Source organism: Morone saxatilis, unplaced genomic scaffold, assembly GCF_004916995.1.
Source record: "Morone saxatilis isolate NCDOM2014 unplaced genomic scaffold, NCSU_SB_2.0 Contig10, whole genome shotgun sequence".
Classification (NCBI taxonomy): domain Eukaryota; kingdom Metazoa; phylum Chordata; class Actinopteri; family Moronidae; genus Morone; species Morone saxatilis.
The window spans coordinates 10,642,183-10,664,432 of NW_023339652.1; the positions used below are offsets into that span (position 1 = coordinate 10,642,183).

Here is a 22,250-nt window from a genome sequence, read left to right on the forward strand (position 1 = left end):
TGTTTAATGCACCTTTAAGTACCCTTACATGTCTGTCTAATCAACATTCAGTGCATATTGCATATATGCAAATAATGAACCTCTGAAAGCACAATTTGTGTGTCATCATTAGTTACAGCCAAATATGGCCATTGTCTTCAAAATGTCCTTCAAGACATAAAACACCTCATTAGCAGCGATTCAAGTGTCAACTAAATGGATATATCATGTGTCCATTTGAGAACTGGCCATTGAAAATGCACCTCTCTCTCTCTCTCTCTCTCTCTGTTTTTGTCTTCATAAACACAGCTGTGACCGGCCTCCTGTGTCCTGTCACACCAATCATCCGACGACAGTCTTACAAGGTTGACCTGGTTACCAAGAGGCCTGTGTTCCTATCCCATCATGCGTCACCTCACCACCCTCTTCCTCCTGGTGCTGCTCCTGCGGACAGCTGAGTCCCGGAGAGGCCCTCGGTCAGGGGCTGTGGAGAGGGGTGCTAGGGGCCGTGTACGGGGCAGAGGCAGAGCCGGAGTGATGAGACGTCAAACTCAGGAGTGTAAGGAATACATGGAGGCAGGAGAGAAGTACCTGGACTGCCAGGACAGACAGCTGACCACCGTGATGCAGGACTGGCCCAAAGATATTCACCATCTGCTGTTGGCAAGAAATAAGATTCAGGTACATACAGACAATTTACACATGCACAGTGCAAACATAAAGAGGCAAGACACAGAGCAGCTGCTACAGTTTAGACACAACCAACAATAATGAACAAATTCTCCTGTCTAGTACAGTTTTCTAGTACAAATGCATCAATTTTCTGCGAGTTAGTTCTCAAGCCTGTTACTCTGACCCTAAACCCAGCCTGCTTGTTGATACCATGAGCATCTGTGCACCATTTATATCGGGGCCGAGATCAAAGACACATTTTTCTGTTCTGTATGTGTGTGTGTAGATTTTTGCCATGTCGGAGTGCACACACAGGATGTGTGTGTCACAGGTGTTGAGAGAAACAAAACAAAATGGTTTGCGAGCGAGGTAATAAATAATAAAAGATGAATGAGTTATAAACACTGATCAAATCGGTGAAAAATTAGTTTAATTAAGCTTTACTTTCACCCTTTCAAGTTCAAAGAGTTGGGTTGTTGAACGAATGAGTAGTGTGGGAAACAATGAATAATGTGGGTTTTACTGTATTTTTAGTATATCTTTACCCCTGTTGGATTTGGCATAAAATGAAGAACCTTTAGAACGTATTAACAGTATTTTCATTAGTATTAAAGCTATATCCTGCAATTTGTACTTAAAGTTGCAATATGTCTACTTTTATATAAAAATGGGTCAAATGACTGTGATGAATTCATAGAGAAATATCACCTCTGCAGGTCCACTTCTATGAAGTGTTTTAGTGAATTTAGTAAAGGCACTAGCAAAGTTAGCAACTAGCTGGTGAACATAGTGGAACATTCAGCGGAGACCTGAATATTTGCCCCAGGAGTATGTGGAGACCAAAAGCATCCTCTGTTTCATTCAGAGATCAACATGAACCCTTACACCTAATTGAATGAAAGAACTACTTGCTGGGCTGTCATTGGTCAAATCAGTCTAATGACCTGGCAAATGAGGTCATTAGTCCTTATAGTTCACTGCTCGTCCATACAGTGTACATCTGTTTTTCACTAAAACCTAATCGTGCTGCCAGGCTAGCTTGCTGATTGCACAGTAATTTTCACTCAGTAGTGGAGACAGCCCTTTATCACTAGAAAACCCTGAGTGTTTGTTGCTTTCCATTACTGACTGAATGAATGAATAAGTGAATGAACTGGCCAAACGTGTAATGCAATAGTAAATTAAATAATTCAATATGGTGACAAGCCTTGATGAATGATAAATGAAATAATTAAGTCAACTAACTAATACAGAATACAGTTATTTAGACAGTGTAGTAACATATATCCATCCAGTGCTGCAGGTAATGGTCAACAACATACATTTTTGACAACAAATTAAAACCAACAGTTCACATTTCCTCTCCTAGGTTTTGAGGGACAACATGTTCTCCCAGTTCACCCAGCTGAAGAGCCTGGACCTCCAGCAGAATGACATCTCCATGGTAGAGGATGGAGCATTCAGCGGCCTCTCGCAGCTCACCACCCTACTTCTCCAGCACAACGGACTGAAAACAGCCTCCGAGGAGGTCCTGCTCCCTCTGTCCCGCCTTACCTACCTCCGTGTCTATGACAATCCCTGGAGCTGCCACTGCTCATTGGACAGCCTGGTCAGGGCCCTGCAGGTGCCTAGCAACCGCAACCTGGGCAACTACGCCAAGTGTGTGGAGCCCCAGTCGCTGAGGGGCCAAAAGCTGAAGAAGCTGAATGTGGACTTGTTGTGTGCGAATGACAACCAGGTGGACAGGAGGCCGGGACGCGAAGAGGGAGGGCAACCGAGGCCTCCACCATTCAAAGTGAAGCCAGAGGCCACGTCCATGTGCCACACCTACATGTTCCCTAAACCTCTGCTGGACTGCAGCAACAAAGGTGAGACTACTAGTGTCACAATAAAACTTAATGAAATGTTGTAAAACTTAAAATGTGAAGCACAGATGACATGCTTTGAATGCAGGATAGCTGATAACACACAACCTGTTTGACACATGACCAGTGTATAATACAGTTAAAGCAGTTGTAGGCATTTTTTATCATCTACAGTGGGTTCATCGTTAGTTCTCTGTTTTATGATCAAGGGACCAAAGGTCCAGTGTTTAGTGGCATCTCACAGTGTAGTTGCAGATTGCAACCCCCTTGCCCCACTTTCCACTTCCAAGAGTGTAGGAGAAACTACGGTGGCTGCCAAACTCCCTAAAAACATGTCTAAAGTCAGTGTTTGGTTTTTCCATTCTGGGCGGATTAATATTGCGGACTTTGTGGAAGAGCCTTAGATATAAAAGGCTCATTCCAAGGTATCAAGATCTTTTTTTTAATAAAGGTGATTACACACTAATATAAACATACTTATATTATATTCCATTCCTGCCATATTCTACCAATAGATCACTAAATCTTACACACTAGACCTTTAAATAGCAGCAAAACTAATATCATCGCTCTCAGCCTCAGCTGTGCTTAGCTGTACTGTAATGCTAAGTAGCCACTGTTAGCATGCTTACATTCTAAATGAACACATTCATCATTAGGTTTAGCATTGTTACCGTATGTTAACCTGCTAATGTTAGCAACACATGCACCAACTTTGAACCTCATTAGAAATCCAATAGCTACTATATCCACAGAAATTGATAAACTAAATACGAGCGGTGGCATAAACTCACACAAAGAATCAACCTATTTTTTTCTGCATTAGAAACGGGTCATTTGCAGCCAAACTCAAGTGAAATCAACCAGTCTTGTTGTGTGGTTAAGCTGAAGCCTTTCTCCTTATTCAGTGGTTATCATGTGTGACGAAAACTATTTTCCTGGCAAATATATCAATAACAAATAGACTACCCTGGCAGACGAGTGCCTCGTATAAAAGGCACGTTTTTTAGGTTTGCTCAGCTCTCAGTAGAGTCGTGCTTGCTTGTCCAGTGAAATTGGGCACAAGTTTGCTGTTGTTTTGGTTAAATCCAGGCTGAGCAAATAGAGTTGTGTTTGCATTATTAAGTCTGCCATGTGGGGTGTCTGAACCTCAATGGGGAAGGGGGAGGGAGCAGGTTTGGGGCTGGTTGTGGTCTGGTCTTTCAAACTCTTGCTTTTTCCCGCAAATTAGCGCACAGCAGCTTTTGGTTAAAGGTCAGGGTAAAAAGTTGGGGCTTTTGTGCATGGAGCATTGGCATTTTGATGAGTTGTATTGTGGTGTATTTATGTTCTTGTGTGGTCTATTGTGGTGTTCAGTGCTTGGAAACAGCACCATCTCTGTTGTATTATTTTCTAATTTGAATCATGCATTCATTCATTTTATGCAGATTTTAGAAGGCACTAATAACATCCAGCATCTCAATCTGTTTAAGTTTTCAGTTTTAATACTGAGTCAGCATGGGTACAGTGCTGCAGAAAATATGCAAACAGACAGGCATCGGTCTAGAGAAGGGAAAGCAAGCTTCTCCAACTTTCTTTCAGCTCCTTCAGCTTTGACATCTGGTTCTCTCTCTGTAAAAATGCCACTGAGGCTGCTATCAGAGGCTGTAACTTCTCCAGTGCACCATAAAAAATGTGTTTCAGTGTTGCTTTTCAAAGACAGACTGGAGGCAGGGATGACAATTTCTGAATTTGTGCCGACAGATCACTTTTTGTTACTTTTATGTGGGCTCTCTATTTTCGGTTGCTCTCTCATCTTCTCCCTTTTCTCTCTGTCCAGCAAACCCCCTTTATCTCATTCTTCTTCAAAGCACTAAAACATGACTCCTCTCACACCCAAATTGCATCCACTGTCAACACACTGAACTGAAAGATTGTCTGTGTTCATGTTTCAGACCAAAGTGAGGCCCCAATTTAAATGAGCAATTGAATTCATCTATAAATGGAGAGCTTATGTCCTTCTCAGAAAGCAATCTTTCACAAAGCACCCACAAGCCAAAACCACACAATGCAGCATCTGTGTTTTGTAAATGCTTGAGGACACTTTTTGCATATTTTCCTAATTTTTTTTCTACAGTAGGACTTTTGAATCGATTCATTATCTGAACCACTGTAAGGTTTCTCTGTTTTTCTCACAGGCTGATTCCCACATCCATCTTTCCACATCCCTTCCTCTTCTTTATGCCCCGTAATAACTCTACATCCTGCCTCCTTCCAAACCAAGCCCCACCGCGAAAGCGATATGTGATGTGTGAATGTTGCTTAATATACTACAGCTGTTGTGAATGACATTCAATACATGGTTTTTGTGCTTTTGATTTGCAAGGACTCCCATATAGTTGTACTGAAAGATTATACCAGTCGAGGTTTGCACTCTTTTCATTTAGTTGTTTTCACTCTGCTGCATTCCAACACCAATGTTTTCATTAGCTGCATTGGTTGTATTAGCTGTCAATCAGTGTAAAATCTAATAACAGGTACATTATATCATTGCACATGATGTTTTCTCCTTGCCTTTTGTCTGTTTAAGAATCTAAACACTTACAGATGCTGGCAAAGTTTGGTATACTGTGGTATTATATAGCCTTGAAAACTTTGGGTTAACTAATACAATATGATATCCACACGCATATTGAATAGCATTCTTTCAGTGAAATTGTATTGTTAAATATTTAATATGGAGTTGAATGACTTTACCATGAGTGAGGAGTAGCTTTTGAGAGCATCATTCATCTCTCCATCTTCTATAATACAATGTCTCTCCATCCCACGGGGACGTTGTTAGGGGGCCACAGGGCAAAAAATGTGCTGTTGGCTCCTAGTGGTACCCCAACTTCTACCCTCTGTGCCTATTTTATGTACTGCAGGGCTGGAATAGTTTTTTTCCCCCTTATAAACAAACAAAAGTTATACTTACATTCAGTGCATCTTACCAAAATGCAAAATTGCTGAATGGATTTCTAAATATGGGCAAGTTTTCTGTCATATATGGGAATGGAAAACAAGCAGGGAGTGAGAATTCGAAAAAAAAAAAAAGAGTGGAAACATACTCTGATGTTTAATTCTCCAAACCCTATATTTTCCTCTTCTCTATCTCTTTCTCTCCTGTCTCCATGTTTCCCTCACTCTGGTTTGAAGGCTGTTTCTCTGAGGTGAACCACAGCAGATTTCAGGCTCCATGGTCCAATCTCACTGGAGATCAATGGTATACACAGTGGTTAGAGTTAATATGGGAGCTCTTAAGGCTGTGTTTCTCAAGAAAGAAAAGAAGGGAGTAAATCTGTGGAAATATCAAAAGGTGCCTTCAAATTACTTCTGTTTAAGTCCCTTTTGCACAGTGGAGACATTGTTGAACTCTAAATTTACCCTGGAATAATACTATTTTTATACTCTAATACCTCTAATTTTTTTAATGCAGCGGGGGCCAACTCATTGCCACAATGTAATTATAGCATAATATTTTCAATTTGGTTGTGATATTTTTACTACATCCAACGTGGACCATATACAACATTAAACATAAATGTTAACATTTTATGTATTAGCTTAAAACTAAGTTTCATGAATCTCTTGCTAGCCATACCAAGAAAGTAACCTGAGCATAGAAAAGGTTTAGCATACAAAAATAATGTTTGCATATGAAATCACTGAATAAAGCCCAATTATTATTATTATTTATTATTAAGACACTAGACATATGCCAGGTGTTTTACATTAATGCAAAACCAACTTTTCATATTAATCTCCCTATGAGCTTTTAGTCATTCCAGTTGTTTTTTTTTCACACACATCTCATGAAGTTGCTTAGAAACCCATCTAAAGGGTGGTATTGATTGTTTTGGCCTAGTTCTAGACTCTGCCTTCAAGACTGTGCTCAAAGGTCAAGAAATCATTGGTTTCAGAAGTAACATAAATCCTCCATATTAACTTCTCGCCGTTTGAGAGAGGAAACAGAAAAGTGACTAATATGGTATATGGTGAGTTGGCTGCTTCCCAGTCACACACACACCCACACTTATGATATTATGTCAGGGTCTCCGTGGACTGCCTGGATCATAGAACGCGGGATTTAGTCAGCATAAAAAATGAATCTTCCATACTGTCATTTGAGCGAGAGGCAGAGGTACAGAGCATGCATGAGAAAAGAGGACAGTATCAAACATCACTCTCTACTAACTGCAGGATTTAGCTGCAGACTTTGCCAGAGGTTTTCCTGCAGTAGTTTGAAGGTCCTGTCTGCAATGGGAACTGTACAACTTCTGGGGTTCAGAGTTTCCCAAAGGAATTTTTCACACAGAGGTGAAAAGGTCACTGAAACATTGTAATACACCATGGTATCCTAAAACTATCACAGAAACTAATTGTTATGATATAACTGTGAACAAGTTGGAAATTACCTCCACTGTTAAATAGTCAGGATTTGGATGGATATACCTTGGATGACAATAGATTGATTATATTTTGATTATTTTCTTTATTTTGTTATTCCCAAGATACCGTTGTCATTGTGATGTGGGCAAAAAGAGGCAATTGCTGTTCTCAGTCCCAAGGCAGACTCTGGATTTGTTCATTATGATCTACAAGTATGGAGTTTTACTAGTTTTTACTTAACAAATATGTACCTTCTTGTACAGCCACATCAAAGTCTGCTTACAGGTCCTAATGCATTGGTAAAAAGTAGTTGCATAAAGTATTTTTACTACAAAAGCCGCTAGTAGCACAACACGCCCAAATCTCTGATCATGCTGTCAGATTTTTGGTTTTGACATGTAATACTGTACCACCATAGTGCCAAGCGAGGATCTTGTATACTCTCTAGGACACAAAGTAGTTTTCATGCACAGCCGTTTGGAAAGAAAGTCAGTCTAATACAGAAACCTATACTGTTCTGTTGTCACTCTGAGTTAAAGCATTAAGGCAATAAACCTTTTAAAAATGTAGTATGACTCAAACCATCATTGCAAGGGAGGACATGACTACAGGCACTAATCCTTTCGTTGTAATCGTGATATCCTATAAACAGAGTTGTCAGCGTGTTTAGAAAAGGCTTCACCTGTGCCTCTATATATTTGGTCTGAATGATGACAGAGAGTTATGTATATTACATAAAGTCCAAACATGATCTGCATTGCAAAATCCAGAGCCTGGAAGCAGAGGGGGCAATTATGGTGGATGCTGACAGGTTGCACCCTTGAAGGTGCTAATGATATAAAAGATCCAAACTCAGTTCAAGTTGTTTCTGCAGCCTGGGTGTGAGGATAATTAGTTGTGTAGTTAAAAATATTTAACAGAATATTCTCAACACGTTTCCTAAGGCTGCATGTTAACTAAAATAACTCTACTATACTTCCTCCGCTACCATTATACCTCTACTCTGTAAGGTCATAATGAATGCAGTGAGGTGCAAGTGACCTCACATGAAATATGTTTAAAGTTCGAAAGGTAATGTTAAATATGAACTACTTTATTGCTACCTAATTCTATGCAGCACATCTAGAGAAGAAAACACGTCAAGAAACCATTCCCCCTGTCAAGCCTGGGGCTTAGGTCCAAACCCCAAAAATTCACTGCATTATGCACAGTTGACCCAAGAGTAATCATGTCAACACTGTAAAAAATTAACTGCTTCCCTTTCTACTGTCTAAACAGGATGAAATATGCATTGCACCACCTGCTCCAAACGGAATCAGTATTGATGCACAAATGAAGTATATCCTCCAGATGTAGCTGTGTACTTCACCTTTTGCAAAAATGAGCATAATAATATAACAGCTGACATTTTACAGAATATATGGTGAAGAAAGCTTTTTTCCTTAACACTATGTGCACATATAATTCATCAGCAATGCTAACCCATACACTCTGGAGTAGTATATGTAGATAAATGTTCAATTAATGTTCTGCACTGCTACTAAATCATGGAAATAGCTTAGTTCTATCTCTTCAAACTATGTAAATACTGCTGTACCTTTACTGCAATGCGTTATAGTAATGCACGGACTACATGTGTTTAACTTATAGTGGAACCTCCATAGGATGTATTGTTGCAGAAAGTAATTCAAACTCGGCAGCTTTGACATAAAGCAGGTGCTATAGTTTAGACTCCACAGGATAGATAGAGGAAATCACTCAGAAATTTAACAGCCAATGGCCCGAACTAAATTCAAAGCAGAGTTGTTGTCAGTGAAAACATTTCCAAAAAGGGAGAGAATTTCTCAGGTAGTACCAAGAGGGACAGATATTCATGTGTTTCCCCGAAATAATGACTCAAGCAGATTCAGCATTAAACCCAGTCCAAACCCAGTTATGAATGAATGACTTTCCTGACATGTTCCCCCTCTGTCTCCTTCTCTCTGTGTTTTTTCTTCATTCAGCTGTTTGCTCTGAGGAGGCACAGATGTTAAAGTAGGAAAAGAGCCTTTGCACTTTATCTAAAAGATTTGCTCCATTAAAAATCACAAGATATCCCAAAGGCTCCTGATAAAAATGGCTGACTTCCTGAAAACACTTGGAAGCAATGCTAAAAGAGCCAGGGACACGTAACATAGCAAATCAAGTTAATAAGCGAGATAACAGCTCTGTTTCCATAATTGGCCCAACTTTTTTTTTCTTATACCCAGAGGAAAACAGGTCCTACTGGTCACATACATGACTCATCCAGTCTCAGCCTGCTGTCACCACTGAATACACAGTGTATTATCTTCATTCACTGTAAAACGCAGACAACAGATGCATCTCTCCTGGACCGTGAGGGTTTGTTTTTTGGCTCTAAAAGGTCAAAGTCTCATTTCTCACAAGTGAGCCTGGGAATTTGAGTCTGATGCGTAAGAGTGCCAGCATTTTTCCAGCTTTTTCTAATCTGAAAATCTGCTTGGACAAAGTTGCAGGCACATGTACACCTAAGGCAATGTGGGATTCCCTTTAGACTTCACTGCAGAAGACTGATAGCTTGTGGAACTTAAGCATTTCTGCCTTTGTAAATGTCTCTGCCTGCTGCACACTCAACAACCATCAGTGCTTCACATCACTGAACAATAATAATTACATTTCCTGAGTGCATCGGCTACATCTGTGCGCATGCTGTATGCGTCTGTGTGTATTTATATTTTCTTAGAGTCACTGAGGATTTATGACACCATGCCTCCATGATAACCAGCTACAACATCTGTGGCAGTAAAGTGTGTTCATAAAGACTGCAACATCTGCACCGTAAAAGTGTCCATAAGCATTCTTCTGACCAAATTATACAGTCCATGTAAATAAATACATGCAGGAAACTAGTCCACAGGCATGACTGCCGCATGCATATCGTACACATTTTTTTTCTCTACAAAATAAAGCAGTCATTTTATATCAAAATAAACATAGTTTGATTAGATCTCAGTTAGTATTCACTGCCTAAACATACTTGTGTTTCCGCTCATCTGCAACCATTTTGCAAACTGCTTTAAAAACACCCCTGTTCATTTTGATGATACAGGTTGCAGGGGCCACCTACTCAGTTTTAAACAGAAAAACATGATGATTGGCACAACAGATATGATGCCAATTTAAACGCGGTTGATTGTACAGACACTGACAGGTGAATCAAGTTTAGTGACTGTGTGGGAACCACAAAACCAATTCAGATTCCATTAAAAGCTTTTTTTGACTTCAGGAGGCTTCTTAACTCCCAAAAGTAGAACTTGTGCAATCAGGGTCTTAACATGAATCTGGATCTATTTATTGTCTGTGAAAAAGCTCCACATTTTTAGATTCTAGTTCAAGCTTTATTGTTTCTAGCTTTGGTACAAAAATGTGTTGACAGTGACAAATCTTTATTTTAACTGTCCCAACATTGCAGGGATATTGCATCTGTAAAATGTGCCTCAGCGTGGGACTTTGATTTAAAACTCCAGAGAGGATCTGTTATCGAAATGGGAATATGTGGGAATCACTGTTTCGTACATTAGACACTCTTACATCGGGGGGGATGTGTGTGTGAGGCTTGAAACACTGAAAGAAAGCAAAAACACTCACTGGCACAGAAGTGAAACATGGTTACACATGCTGTCACACTTGACTCCATCTTGAAAGGTTCAATGTTGCACACAACCCACACAACATCTTGAAAATGTATAAGGATGCATACAGATTGGATTTCCAGCTTTCCTGATGATTTGGGGGATTTGCGCTTTGTATTCTGATTTAATTTGTTGTCCACATCTTCCTCAATCCTGTAAACATATCAACATGAATACAGGAATGAATCTTGATTTGTTTTCTGTGTGCATTATTCTCTCCATTTGAACCTATGTTTTTTTGTCTTTCCGTCTTTGCAGATCTGAATAACATCCCATCTGACCTACCATCTGACATAGTGAAGATGGATCTGTCCAGTAACAGCATCAAACATCTCAGGCCCAAACAGTTCCTGCTGTCCAAAGACCTCAAGCTGCTCAACCTCAGCAGCAACAGCCTGCACCATATAGACACAGGTAACACGACAGCCCCACCAACCTCACACACACTTGAGTACAGACATCTCAGCACTAAATTACATTATACAATAGCCACAGAGATACTTGTTTGGCTGGCAAGTGGGTAAGGGTAAGTCATATTTAATGAGTAATTTTGCTTCTTATACATAACATATTAATTCTTTCCGATTAAATCAACCTAACAGTGGGTTAACTAGTGGTTCCCAACCTGGGGGTCAAGGCATTGAATAAGACCTGAAATAATTATTAGAAAAGGTGTGTACATGCATCAATACAGTAGGAACCTTAAATGTATGAAGCCACAATCACAGTTACAAAGATTAGCAATGCAACCTTTTGAGCATGCACACACTAGAGCTGCAACGATTAGTTGATTAATCGATTAGTTGTTAACTATTAAATTAATCGCCAGCTATTTCATTTTTTAAGAAAAAAAATCCCAATTCTCTGATTTTAGCCTCTCAAATGTAAATATTTTTTGGTTTCTTTAGTCCTCCTGGGTTGTGACAGCAACACAAGTTTAGATAAGTTGCCAAATGAACTAAATTTTATTGAAGCAGAATATCTGTTCTAAATACTAATTCTGCCTCAGCATTAGAGGAACACCATTAAAAAAGTGCAGACTCATTACTCTCTCTAGGCTAATGATGTCTGGGCTCATGTCTTCCTGCCCAGGAGGGAAATCCTTTTAAAGACCTTGTAGTTTTTTTCATTACCCTGCAACACATGTAAACAATCTATCTCTGTAGCTGGCTCCAGTGCGTCCAAGACTATTTAGAAACTGGAGAATACGTTCTGTGTAATTCCGAGAGCTTGTGATAGCCATTGACATATGGCTTCAATCTCGGTTACTCCTTCTAATCATGTTCACATTTGGGGTAAAATAAAATGAGTTTAGAATTATTTTCAAGAAGTTGTTCAATTCTGCTTTTCATGTGGATGATGACCACAGAGAGAGAAAAGAACCCGAATGAAAAGGCATGAAAGCTCTGGCACACTTGGATTATTTACTATTGTCTTTCATTGTTTGTTTTGGCTAATTTTTTGTGCCAAATTGTTGTGGTTTTTCCTCACAGGACCAACCCGAAAATAGAAAAAAAAAACAGTAATTTAGTCATAGGAAAGTACAGTTTATTAGAAGGTCAATTTAGCCTCCGATATCCTATGACTAATAACTAGACACTTTAGGAATTGTCACAATGTGGGGACCCCACCCATCTGGAACTCCAAACTCAAAACAAAAAATATTTCTTAATACTCGTCAAGTCCCTGTAGAAGATCCCTCTTGCCTGCATTACTTTTGTGTTACTGTAAGTGAAGTAACAACGAAGCAGCACACAAGTATGTAATAGTGGGGTGTATGTAATAGTGATATCTGTAGTTATGGTGACTATAGACTTTGAAATTGTGTTTATTTGTTATGGAGACTTGTTGCCAAGATCAGAGTGGGGCAAGCTTGGGGGGTAAATCCTAAATGTATCACCTCTGCTGAGGTTGTATGAGGGCTGTGTTTCCATGCCAATCTGTCTGTTAGCCTGAAGAATGTTAATGCATGTACACTGAAGCTGGAAAAATTGATGACAGGGTTTAAAGCCTCAGTGGGTGTTACGTTGTATGGATCTGCAACGGTGGCAGAAGTGCTGATTAAAATACTTAGAGATTAGGGTGTTATGTAGAGCTCTTTGCTTCGCATTTATTCCATGACAAAAGATTTACTGTCTCCAAGGATGGTGAGATAAGGATGCTTTAAAACAAAGAACAGATGGAACAACAACTATGGAAGAGTTGTCACTTAAACTAGCTAAAGTATGGTCATTAAAGGAATAGTTTGATGCTTTGGGAATGGCAAGTTTATTCGCTTTTTGGCAGAGAGCTGGATCAGAAGATTGATACCACTTGCTAAGTATGAAGCTACAGCCCGCAGCTGCTTAGCATAGCATAAAAGCTCACTTATTAACATGTTATATCTCATTATCTCTGAGTTGTTGCTAGGCATCCAGAATTGATTCCAGGAAGTTACTTCTCAGAACCAGACCTCTCATGAACAGCACATTTTTAGCTTACAGTTACATGTTTTATGTACGGTATTAAACAAACCAGATTATATAATATTTGTGATCTTAAGAAGTTCCGGTTGGTGGATTTTGTTGCAGTTTGAAAGAGCCAGGCTAGTTGTTAGCCTTGGTTTTTAAGTCTTTGTGCTAAGCAAATGTAGCTTAGCACAAAAATGTATATTTAGCAGATGTGAGAGTGGTTTCAATATTCTCAGTTTACTCGTAGACCTTTCTTAAAATACTCAATGATGCCTGCAAAGTGAATATAATTAACAGAGTGAATATTGCTTCACTTATTTTCATTGCTTGGGAAAATGTCATGAAAGTAGAGCACACTGGGCTTCCTGTGGCCATAGTGACTCAAAAAAAACCTAATGAACGGTAGCCGATTCGGGAAACTAAGTCTCTCGAGTCAAGAGATAAGACATGGGAGGGGGAGGTGAAATAGTCCCTTCATTCCTTTTTTCCTTCCTCAGCTATAGTTCCCTCTATCTGTGTCATCTTTAGGATTGACGGATGAGATTGCAGAAACAGAAACTTATGTTCCAATTATTGAAAATGGTTTTCAGAAGGAGTTTAGCCCTCAGTGTCCATTTTTCTTACAGATCTGTCTCAGTGATGTCTTTATTCTCCCTCTCATTTGCCTCCCCTCCTCTCTTCTTGCTAGGTCCAAGGCTAGTGGACAGTGTGAGACAGTCTCCATTGTCACATTACACAGACTGTCACAATGTCTGGAACCATTTAGGGACCTCAACAGGTACCTTATACTCAAGTTAGGCAGATTTTGGTGATTGAGAGGTCTGACGATTCACATCCATTTAAGTGGAGATGAAAGAGACAGCTAGATAAGGCTTATGTCTTATTATCAAAATGACGACAATTCTGGTCAAGTGGTCTAGATTTCTTCCCCCGCAATCTTTCAAAGTTTCGACACAGTTCAGACAACAAAAGTGTTTGTTCATTTTCAGTGCGAACACACGCCATAACCACGCGCTCCTGCTGTCCACTGAAAATACTGAAACTGCAATTTTGGTGATTATCATGTTAAATTATGTGCTACAAAAATATGTATTTATGTGGGTTTAAATAAACCACACAGGCAACCAAACAGGGAGTGTCCATGGAGACAGGGTTTAAGTATTCAGACAGCAGTATGAGATGCCAGCTTAGATTGCTCTACTTTTTTTCCTCTCTCAGCTGCATTTGCAGGCCTGCTGTACCTCCGTGAGCTCGACCTGTCCAACAACAGCCTCCATTACTTCCAGTACGGTGTGCTGGAGGACCTCTACTTCCTACGGAAGCTTTCGCTGGAGAACAACCCCTGGATCTGCGACTACAACATCCACTACCTAATCTACTGGCTCAAGCACCACCCTGGCGTCTTCTACACTGGCCTGATCTGCTCCGAGCCGCAGGAGTTCAGGGGCTGGCGCGTCGAAGATTACGTCAAGACCTACAACGGGGAATGTCCCAAGGATAAACAAACTGGAGGGATGGATACGGGACAGGGAGGACAAGGGGGGACAGACAATGATGCTCAGGAGGTAGTGGGGGAGACGAGCGAGAGGCAGGGCGAGCGCCTGCCTCAGCCTCTGAAAGAGAAGAAGCCCAACAGGTTTGAGATCATCAGGCTGAGTTAGAATGGAGGTGGATCAGCGGACTGGTGTGGTTTAGTTTGGAGTGAGCGAGTCTGTGGACAGGCTGAAGAATGGATTAATAAAGGTAGACTCAATGATTTGATTTGACATGTAAAAGTACAATTCTGGAATAAACTCCATTATTTGTCCTTAATATGTCTTTTTAATAATTAACATTTTCCATCTTAGGTGGATAACAGAAAAGCTTTTTTTTAGACATTCAGATTTTCTTAAAAGGTTAATTGCAATGTCATTGCTAAGTTTACCTTTAAAAAAAGATTTAGGAGATGCAATCTGAGCTTTCTTTTTTCATCTTTTTAGCAGAACATTCCCAGACCAGTCTGTATCAGAGCTAATAACCCCAAAAACGTCTCTTAGAATTTTCCACACAATAAACTGCAGGTGCTCTCTTATTTCTGTTGATACTGAGTTCAGGATATACTTTTTTTTTTTTTTAAGTAGTGTTTGGTCTTTTTTTGTACTAATTAATGTCTGTTTTCTGGAAATAAAATTGGGTTTATTTTTTCTGAAAATGTATTTTTTTTGTGTCTGGATAGACACACTGAACTCGTTTACCTGCAGTTAGCCACCAAATATGACGGGAAGCAGATGCATTGCGTCATACACTTACTGTTTCAATTAGTACGTTTCCAGATACACTATACTGGGAATCTGCCAAGTGCATCATGACTGATAATTATTGGTTAACGGTGCCAAATAATAAAGATGTCCTGATATCAGACTATAACAGTGATGATGATGGAAACTTTGAGTCTTTCACCACTGAGAGTTTTTGTTTTGTTTTGTTTGGGTTTTTTTTTGCATTTGGCAACCAAATCAAGGAACTTCCTTCTGAAAACTGCCCAGGTTACATTTCAGCAGATGAAAGGCATTGCATACACCCAAGAAACAGACTTATGTAAATGATGTTGCTTTTTTTTTTGGAAGCCAAAAGGTGGGAAACACGGTCTTCACTGACTGTCAACTAGCGCCACCCAGTGTGCTTGAGACCAACACACAACAGCAGACTTCATGCAGATTCTCATTCTTAGTTATGGGTATGGGTATGTCATATTCTTTTGTTATATTTAAAAACAGGATAACTAATTTCCTCCTGTCAAGGAAGGACTAAAACAGACCAGATTATTTAATTTAGCTTAACTTTTTGTTGCTCAAATCAAGTAAGTAAATACAAATGAATAAAATGATTTTTATAGTCATAGATGGATCATTTATTGCTTGTCAGCAGGATTTTCATTTTAAATAAAAGGACAACTCTACACCTGGATTGTTCCCATGATTTCTCCACTCATAACTAAACCAACAAACATTAAGGCAGATTAACTGTATCAGTGTAAGAAAGTAACAGTCAAGTCCAGCTACATGACTTCCAGGTTGGTGTTTAAACAAGGCCTGCCAACTTGGCATTGGACACACAGAGAGATTACATCCTGGATGTAAGCCTTGTCAGCTCAATTACTTTAGTTTGACTGTTGTGTTGGCAGGAAGTCATCTTGGCAAAGTTCAGCTTTAAAGGTGATTTGACATTTTTCCTTTTTACAGGGGTGCAAGTAAACGTAGCTAATTGTTTCTTAGTGCACTCACAGATGTTTTAAATCACCTTGGTATTCATTGTCTACGGCAATGAGCAACCAACCTGCAGTTGTAGATTATGTGTAACAGCACAGTGCCCTCTAGTGTTCACATTGATGCTTTGAAGGCCCAACAATTTTAGACACTTTATGGTGATTTTCCCTCGATTTTTCACCCATTAGTATACATCAGCCTCCACTAAACCCTTGTTTTGCTCCGAAAGTCAAACATTGTCCTGCTTTATTGTGTCAATTAATCACAGAAGTTGAAAGAATAAAATTAGAACACATTCACAGCCTTTTAGAGACGTGTATGACAATGCAAGGCATCATTATGTATGTGAAAAGAGAAAGTCAAATATAAATTCACAGTCTTCTGGCTTGCGGCAGGTTCTCCAGAACATTTTCATCAGCGGAGGATCACAGCTCGTCATAGAGGCACCGCAAGAGGTCACTTGGGTGAAATACTAAAGTAGTCTTTCCAGCTTTTCAAAAGTTTGATCGGCAGAGTGAAGCATAAAGACAGCATTTTGACAAAATACAGCACAAAGATGTCAAGGACAACGCTGAGGCCTGTTGAGAATGCTTGTAATGCTTAAATTTTGTGGTAACAAATCACTGCATTGATGCTTTAGTTTTTAAACTCAGATTTAAAAAAACAAAAACTAGAATAGTGACCGTATTTACTACAGCATTTGGTGCCAATAATATTACATCAAATCAGGAAGAAAAGTCCAGCTATAGTTGATATCAGATTGGCTTACTGTAACTTTACCCAACACTGATCACAGCCATCATCACTGTCTCTTATTCCATTATTAAACATGCCTGGTTTGATGTTCTAGTCCTTGTAGCACCAGCTGAACAACTGTCACAGGTAAGGCACAGAAAAGTACACTAAATTAAGTTTTTCAATACTAAAATTTCCTCAATGCAAAGACTTGTGGTCCTTAAGGTCTTGCCAGCCATTTTCCACATCCATGCATCTTTGGATCCTCTTCTCCAACATTCATGATGAAAAGTGCCTTTCACCTTCTTCCTCATCCACCGTCAACTCCAACATCAGTCACCTCTAATCTCCCCTGTCCCATCCACGTTTAAATCAGCAGCATGTCTTCTTCTCTGGTGGCGTGTAGGCACTTGCGATGCCATCAACCGGCCGAGAGTTAGCCCGGAGGAGAGCTCGAGGTGTGTTGTTGCTCTCCAAGTCTCCCTGTTGGACGTTAAGGCCGTTGCGAGCCAGCAGCTCCCTGGCCATCATCATGAAGGCTTCTTCCACGTTCTGGCTCTCCTGGACGCAGAGAAGGAGAACTTTACATAACAATTTTAACCAACTTCAAAACCTCTCATTTGTGTTTTATATGTACGCACATTACCTTTGCAGATGTTTCTAGAGCAGCTAGTATGCCTGCCTCCTTTGCCTGGTTGCAGGCTTCCTCAAACGGAACCTGACGTTCCTGCTCCAGGTCACATTTGTTACCTAGATGGAGACCGTAGAGATGTAAATACAAAAGCTCAAGATCACCTTAAATATCCAACAGGAGACTGTATTGCCAAAGTTCTGTTAATAGTATTGTCAGTGCACCTAATTTACATGCTAAGACCAACATGTCAACACTCTTAAGTGTACAAACAGTCCTGTAAGTACAACTGCAAACACAAGTTTTAAAGTGTAACACTAACAGCCATTTGTTTGAAGTCATTTTAAGGAAATAGAAGTGATCCAGTGAATTGATGCCTTTCCCACACAAAATATAAAGTACCATAGCTGAGTATTACCATCCCTTGCAGCATAGTATACTCAAAATATAGATTTCTCTGACATTAGGCTCTAAAGCTTTGCTGCAAAACAATGCCACCTCTGTTAATAAAAGCATTTAAAAAGCCTCACTGAGGCACTAAAATTTAAATTATCACCTTAAACAACCTTCAGGGTTTACTCAAGTGACAACTGAGACAGGCATATGCAATATACATCAGTTTCATCAGCTGAGTTACATCAACACAGTAACTATTTAATACATCATTTTTGGAGTTTATGACAACCAGTTCATTACAGCAACAGCAAAAACCCCAGCCCCTTATTCCAGGGCTATTGCTCTATAAAAAACATTATGTTCTTAAATGTTTCTGTTATTTTGTCCACCCTTCAAAAGATCACACACAAATGCTGTATTCATGCAATCACATGTCACAGTCACAACCACACTCACCTATGAGAACCAGCACTACATTAGTCGCTCCGTAGAGCTCCACCTCCTTGATCCAGTGAGCCACTGAGTCAAAGGTGGGACGTCGTGTGATGTCATAGGCAATGATGGCGCCGTGAGCGCTGCGATAGTAGCTCTGGGTGATCGTACGAAACCTCTCCTGACCTGCCGTGTCCCACACCTGCATCTGTTCCACACACATAATCAAGAACAAGGAATCAGCTCTAATGTGGAAGAAATACACAAGACTGGAGGTGTGGCTGATATGCACATAAACAACAAAATGAAAAATCACACACCTACACACACCCACAGTCACACCACACACACACACACACACACACACACACACACACAGGTCCTTGGCCTCTGCAGGATACTCCCTGAGCATCTGACAGACCATGTTAACGTGGTAACAGCTGTCATAACAACCAATCCAGACTCACTTGCTCAATTTGTATGTGTTGATGTCTACTGTTGCTATCTGGATAAGTTTAATAGAACAGATCAAACACATTTATTACTTTTTATTAATGAAATAAAAGCGCACATCTTTACATTTCTGAATATAAACCTGTAAAAATAACGCTGACCATATAACATTATATATGCCTGTAAAAAGGCATATTCCTGCTTAATGACTCCCTCTTTCTGTAGAAGTTGTAAAAATAAAGAAAGCGTTTTAACAAGAAATAACCTGCTTATAAGGTTTTCCAAATACACGTCTGCTTTACCTTAATTCAAGTAACACAGCTGTAATTTAACTGAATAAAAGATGATGCATTGTTGTAACAAACTCAGGTATAATACATGTTTATTAGTTGATAACTATAATGACAACCAAAGCCAAACAGACAAAAGAAAAACAAGAACTTAGCTTCATTAAAACAAGGAAGAGACATAAAACAACACAGCTACAGCTGCTGATCACCTAACATACAAAAGTGACATATACATAAGATGGAGTGGCTCATCTGAATACGGTCTCAGGCCTAAATCTTCTGTGGGGTTTGAGTAAACACAGAAGCAGCAGCTGTTATTACGAAAAAAATATTTCTGTTACTTTCAAACTTATGGTGACCATATGTTACTGATTCATAAAAACACACGGAATAAATGAACGAATGCTGACATCCTCTTCACTGGTGATACTCTGGGATGGGGCTAAGCATGGACACCAGCCATCTTACTTAAACATAAATTCATGTTTACATAAATTAGCAGTGGTAACCTTTGGCATCCTAGTTATTTTAACCATTAATAGTTAGGGATTTGTTTAAAGTTCAGTTGATGACATGTTTGTTGAAATGCCAGGTTTTTTTTTTTTAACTGGCTTGTCCACAGAACAATACAGTTGGTGTAGGTGTTTTTGTGTGTGTATATTGACAGACTGTACTGTCCCTCCTGGCTATGACAAATCCAGATAATCCCTGTGAGATAGTAACAAAAAGAGACACTTTAAAAAAAGGTTGTAAAGTTTGAAATATCAATGCAGAAAAAATACTCTTTCCCTCACCTCATACCTGTCAGTATTAGTAGGAGAGTACATATATGTGTGACCTATTGATCGAAACTGATAATCAGTTTGCACATAAGTTTATTAATGATGATGGAAAATGTGTAAGCCGCCATTTAACTGAATGAACACAGGCTTTATTATTTTCTCAGGTAACTGACTTTTGATGCATGCGGAACCAATAACTGTCCACCCTAAAGCATTTAGTTCCCTTTCCAGCTCAGTGACAGGGCAGAAAAGTCATTCCAGGTTTATTTTTGTCTGCACAAAGGCTAGAGTAGAGTAGAGAAACCTGTAGGACAGGTCCTTCATGTGAGCAGCCGGTCTGACTTGTTTGGGACTCTAACTGACACTGCAACCAAAGGACACTTCTCACTGTGGCGTTATTTACCCCCAAACCTAGAAAAGTCCATCACATCTGAGTGGCCCTTCGGAGTTGCAATTTATGCCATACTTGTCAGTTAAATATGTTACCAAAAAGGCCTGTAACCATACTGGGCAGCCTGTCATTGTCAGAGCCAGCTGACTCCACAACACCCATGATGAGGATCAGGGCATTTAGAAGGCATTACTGGAGCATACGAGGTCACCAAGCAAAAAGGAAGACTTTTAAAAACATTAACATTACTCATTAAATTACTGACCTGGACCCAGATTGAGGATGGGTGGATTAACTAATTAAAAATAATGAATTTATTTAAGCTTTTGCTAAAATCGACACTTATTATGAGATGAGATGAAACCCAAGGATTGAACCGCCTCCAACCACTGTCCAAAGAATCCCACAAATGTATAAGTGTATAACATTTCATACCTTCATAATGTAAGACTTTTTAATAACTTCTTAGGCCCTTTAGGAAACTGCATTCAATACTTAAGCTCAAGACTTGAAGATTCATCATCTTCAAGTCTTGAGCTTTGCAGTACTTACATCTTATAATCCTTCTTTATTCCTTTATAATGCCAAATCTGCACTTTATTCTACATTTTTGACAGTACTTTTCAGTCTATGAATTCTGTAACTCTTGATAGCTGTTTTATATACTCTGTTAGTGACTTCTGTTAATCACGTAAAGGTCTGCATGTTGGGGATCTGATGTTCTGTACTGACACCACCTGAAGACATGCATACCCTAAAAGACTCCAAATGGTCCACTGCGCACACACACACACACAGACTGTCATACACACCACACTAACCTTAACTTTCTTCCCCTCTATGTCCACGGTTCGTACACTGAAATCCACTCCGATGGTGTTCTGCTGTTTCTCTGAGAAAATCCCAGACTTGAAATTCTGAACCACGCAGGTCTTCCCTACGTTAGAGTCTCCGATCAGGATGATCTTAAACAGGAAATCAAAAGAGTCATCATGTTCAGGTCCTGGGGTCTGCATGGTGGAGGCAGAGTAGAGTCTTTTTCTGTGGATGTGAATGTGAGAGAATGGAGGAAATGTACTGTAGATCACTTGGAATGCTTGGACTTTGAGGCCAAGAGATGCTGGGGTTATCTTTATGCTTGAATAAAGGCTGAGTCATAGGAAAGAAAATGGATCCTAAAATGCTATTATGTTCAGGAGTTTCATCCAAAAAACAAACAAAAACTACGAACCCCCCCCCCAAAACTGCAATCTTATTCCACAGTTTCTCCTTCCAGTGAAAGCTGTCTCCAGGCTAGAATTGGTCCACATGTAACCTGTAAAACCAGTTTACAGTTGAGAGAAAGTTTGTTTGCCAGGGAGTAAAATGGTATTCTTCAACAGTCAAAGATTATACTTAGATCATACACATTGTAAATTATGAGGCACACAAGCAACAAGATGGAAGAATCAACTGTGCCTGTTTTCTTTATAATAATTCTGCATTCTCTCTGTCTTGTGTCTCCAGCCAGCTCCGCCTGTCTCTCCCCCTCTTGTGCTCTTTCAGCAAGGACAAAACTGCCTCAGTCTCGGCTGCTCCTTTCAGCTCCTTCTCAGGTGTTGACCCACTTCATGGCCCACAGCAAAAGACAGCAGGAATACACATCCCATCCTTTTTGTCCTCCTGCATGGGTTGTGGTTAGCTTCCTCTCAAATAAAAACTTCCTTCAAATAAAATGCAATTCAAAAAGACGTTTGTCTGTAGTCCAGGTTCCTGTCCAATCCACCTGCTGTTCTTTCACACACGTGTCAGTATTTTTCTTCCATCAGCCGGTCTCTCTCTCTCTCT

At 39.8% G+C, this 22,250-nt stretch overlaps 2 protein-coding genes across 2 annotated transcripts in view; one reads left to right on the plus strand and one right to left on the minus strand.

Moving 5' to 3' along the window:
* lrrc17 (leucine rich repeat containing 17) overlaps positions 1-14,880 on the plus strand; it is a gene marked incomplete in the record, with an annotated part of 24,853 nt that extends 9,973 nt beyond the window's left edge. The window contains 4 exon segments of the mRNA XM_035677796.1: positions 289-660; positions 2,021-2,519; positions 10,877-11,032; positions 14,287-14,880. Coding sequence (XP_035533689.1) covers positions 385-660; positions 2,021-2,519; positions 10,877-11,032; positions 14,287-14,729 — 1,374 coding nt within the window.
* A 966-nt stretch (positions 14,881-15,846) lies between these two features.
* LOC118339969 (ras-related protein Rab-19-like) lies at positions 15,847-22,243 on the minus strand. The gene is made up of 4 exons (XM_035677808.1): positions 21,245-22,243; positions 18,532-18,715; positions 17,695-17,798; positions 15,847-17,609 (listed from the first exon to the last, which is right to left on the minus strand). The coding sequence occupies exons 1-4, from the start codon at positions 21,437-21,439 to the stop codon at positions 17,421-17,423; spliced, it is 672 nt and encodes a 223-aa protein (XP_035533701.1). The 5' UTR covers positions 21,440-22,243; the 3' UTR covers positions 15,847-17,420.
* Positions 22,244-22,250: the final 7 nt, after the last annotated feature.

Bases quoted from the DNA above. Each gene is read 5' to 3' on its own strand.
- LOC118339969 (XM_035677808.1), bottom strand. From the start codon at position 21,439: ATGCAGACCCCAGGACCTGAACATGATGACTCTTTTGATTTCCTGTTT. The intron at 18,716-21,244 runs GTTAGTGTGGTG...TGTGTGGAACAG, and splicing joins TAGAGGGGAAGAAAGTTAAG to ATGCAGGTGTGGGACACGGC. The intron at 17,799-18,531 runs GTGAGTGTGGTT...GTCTCCATCTAG, and splicing joins TGTAGTGCTGGTTCTCATAG to GTAACAAATGTGACCTGGAG.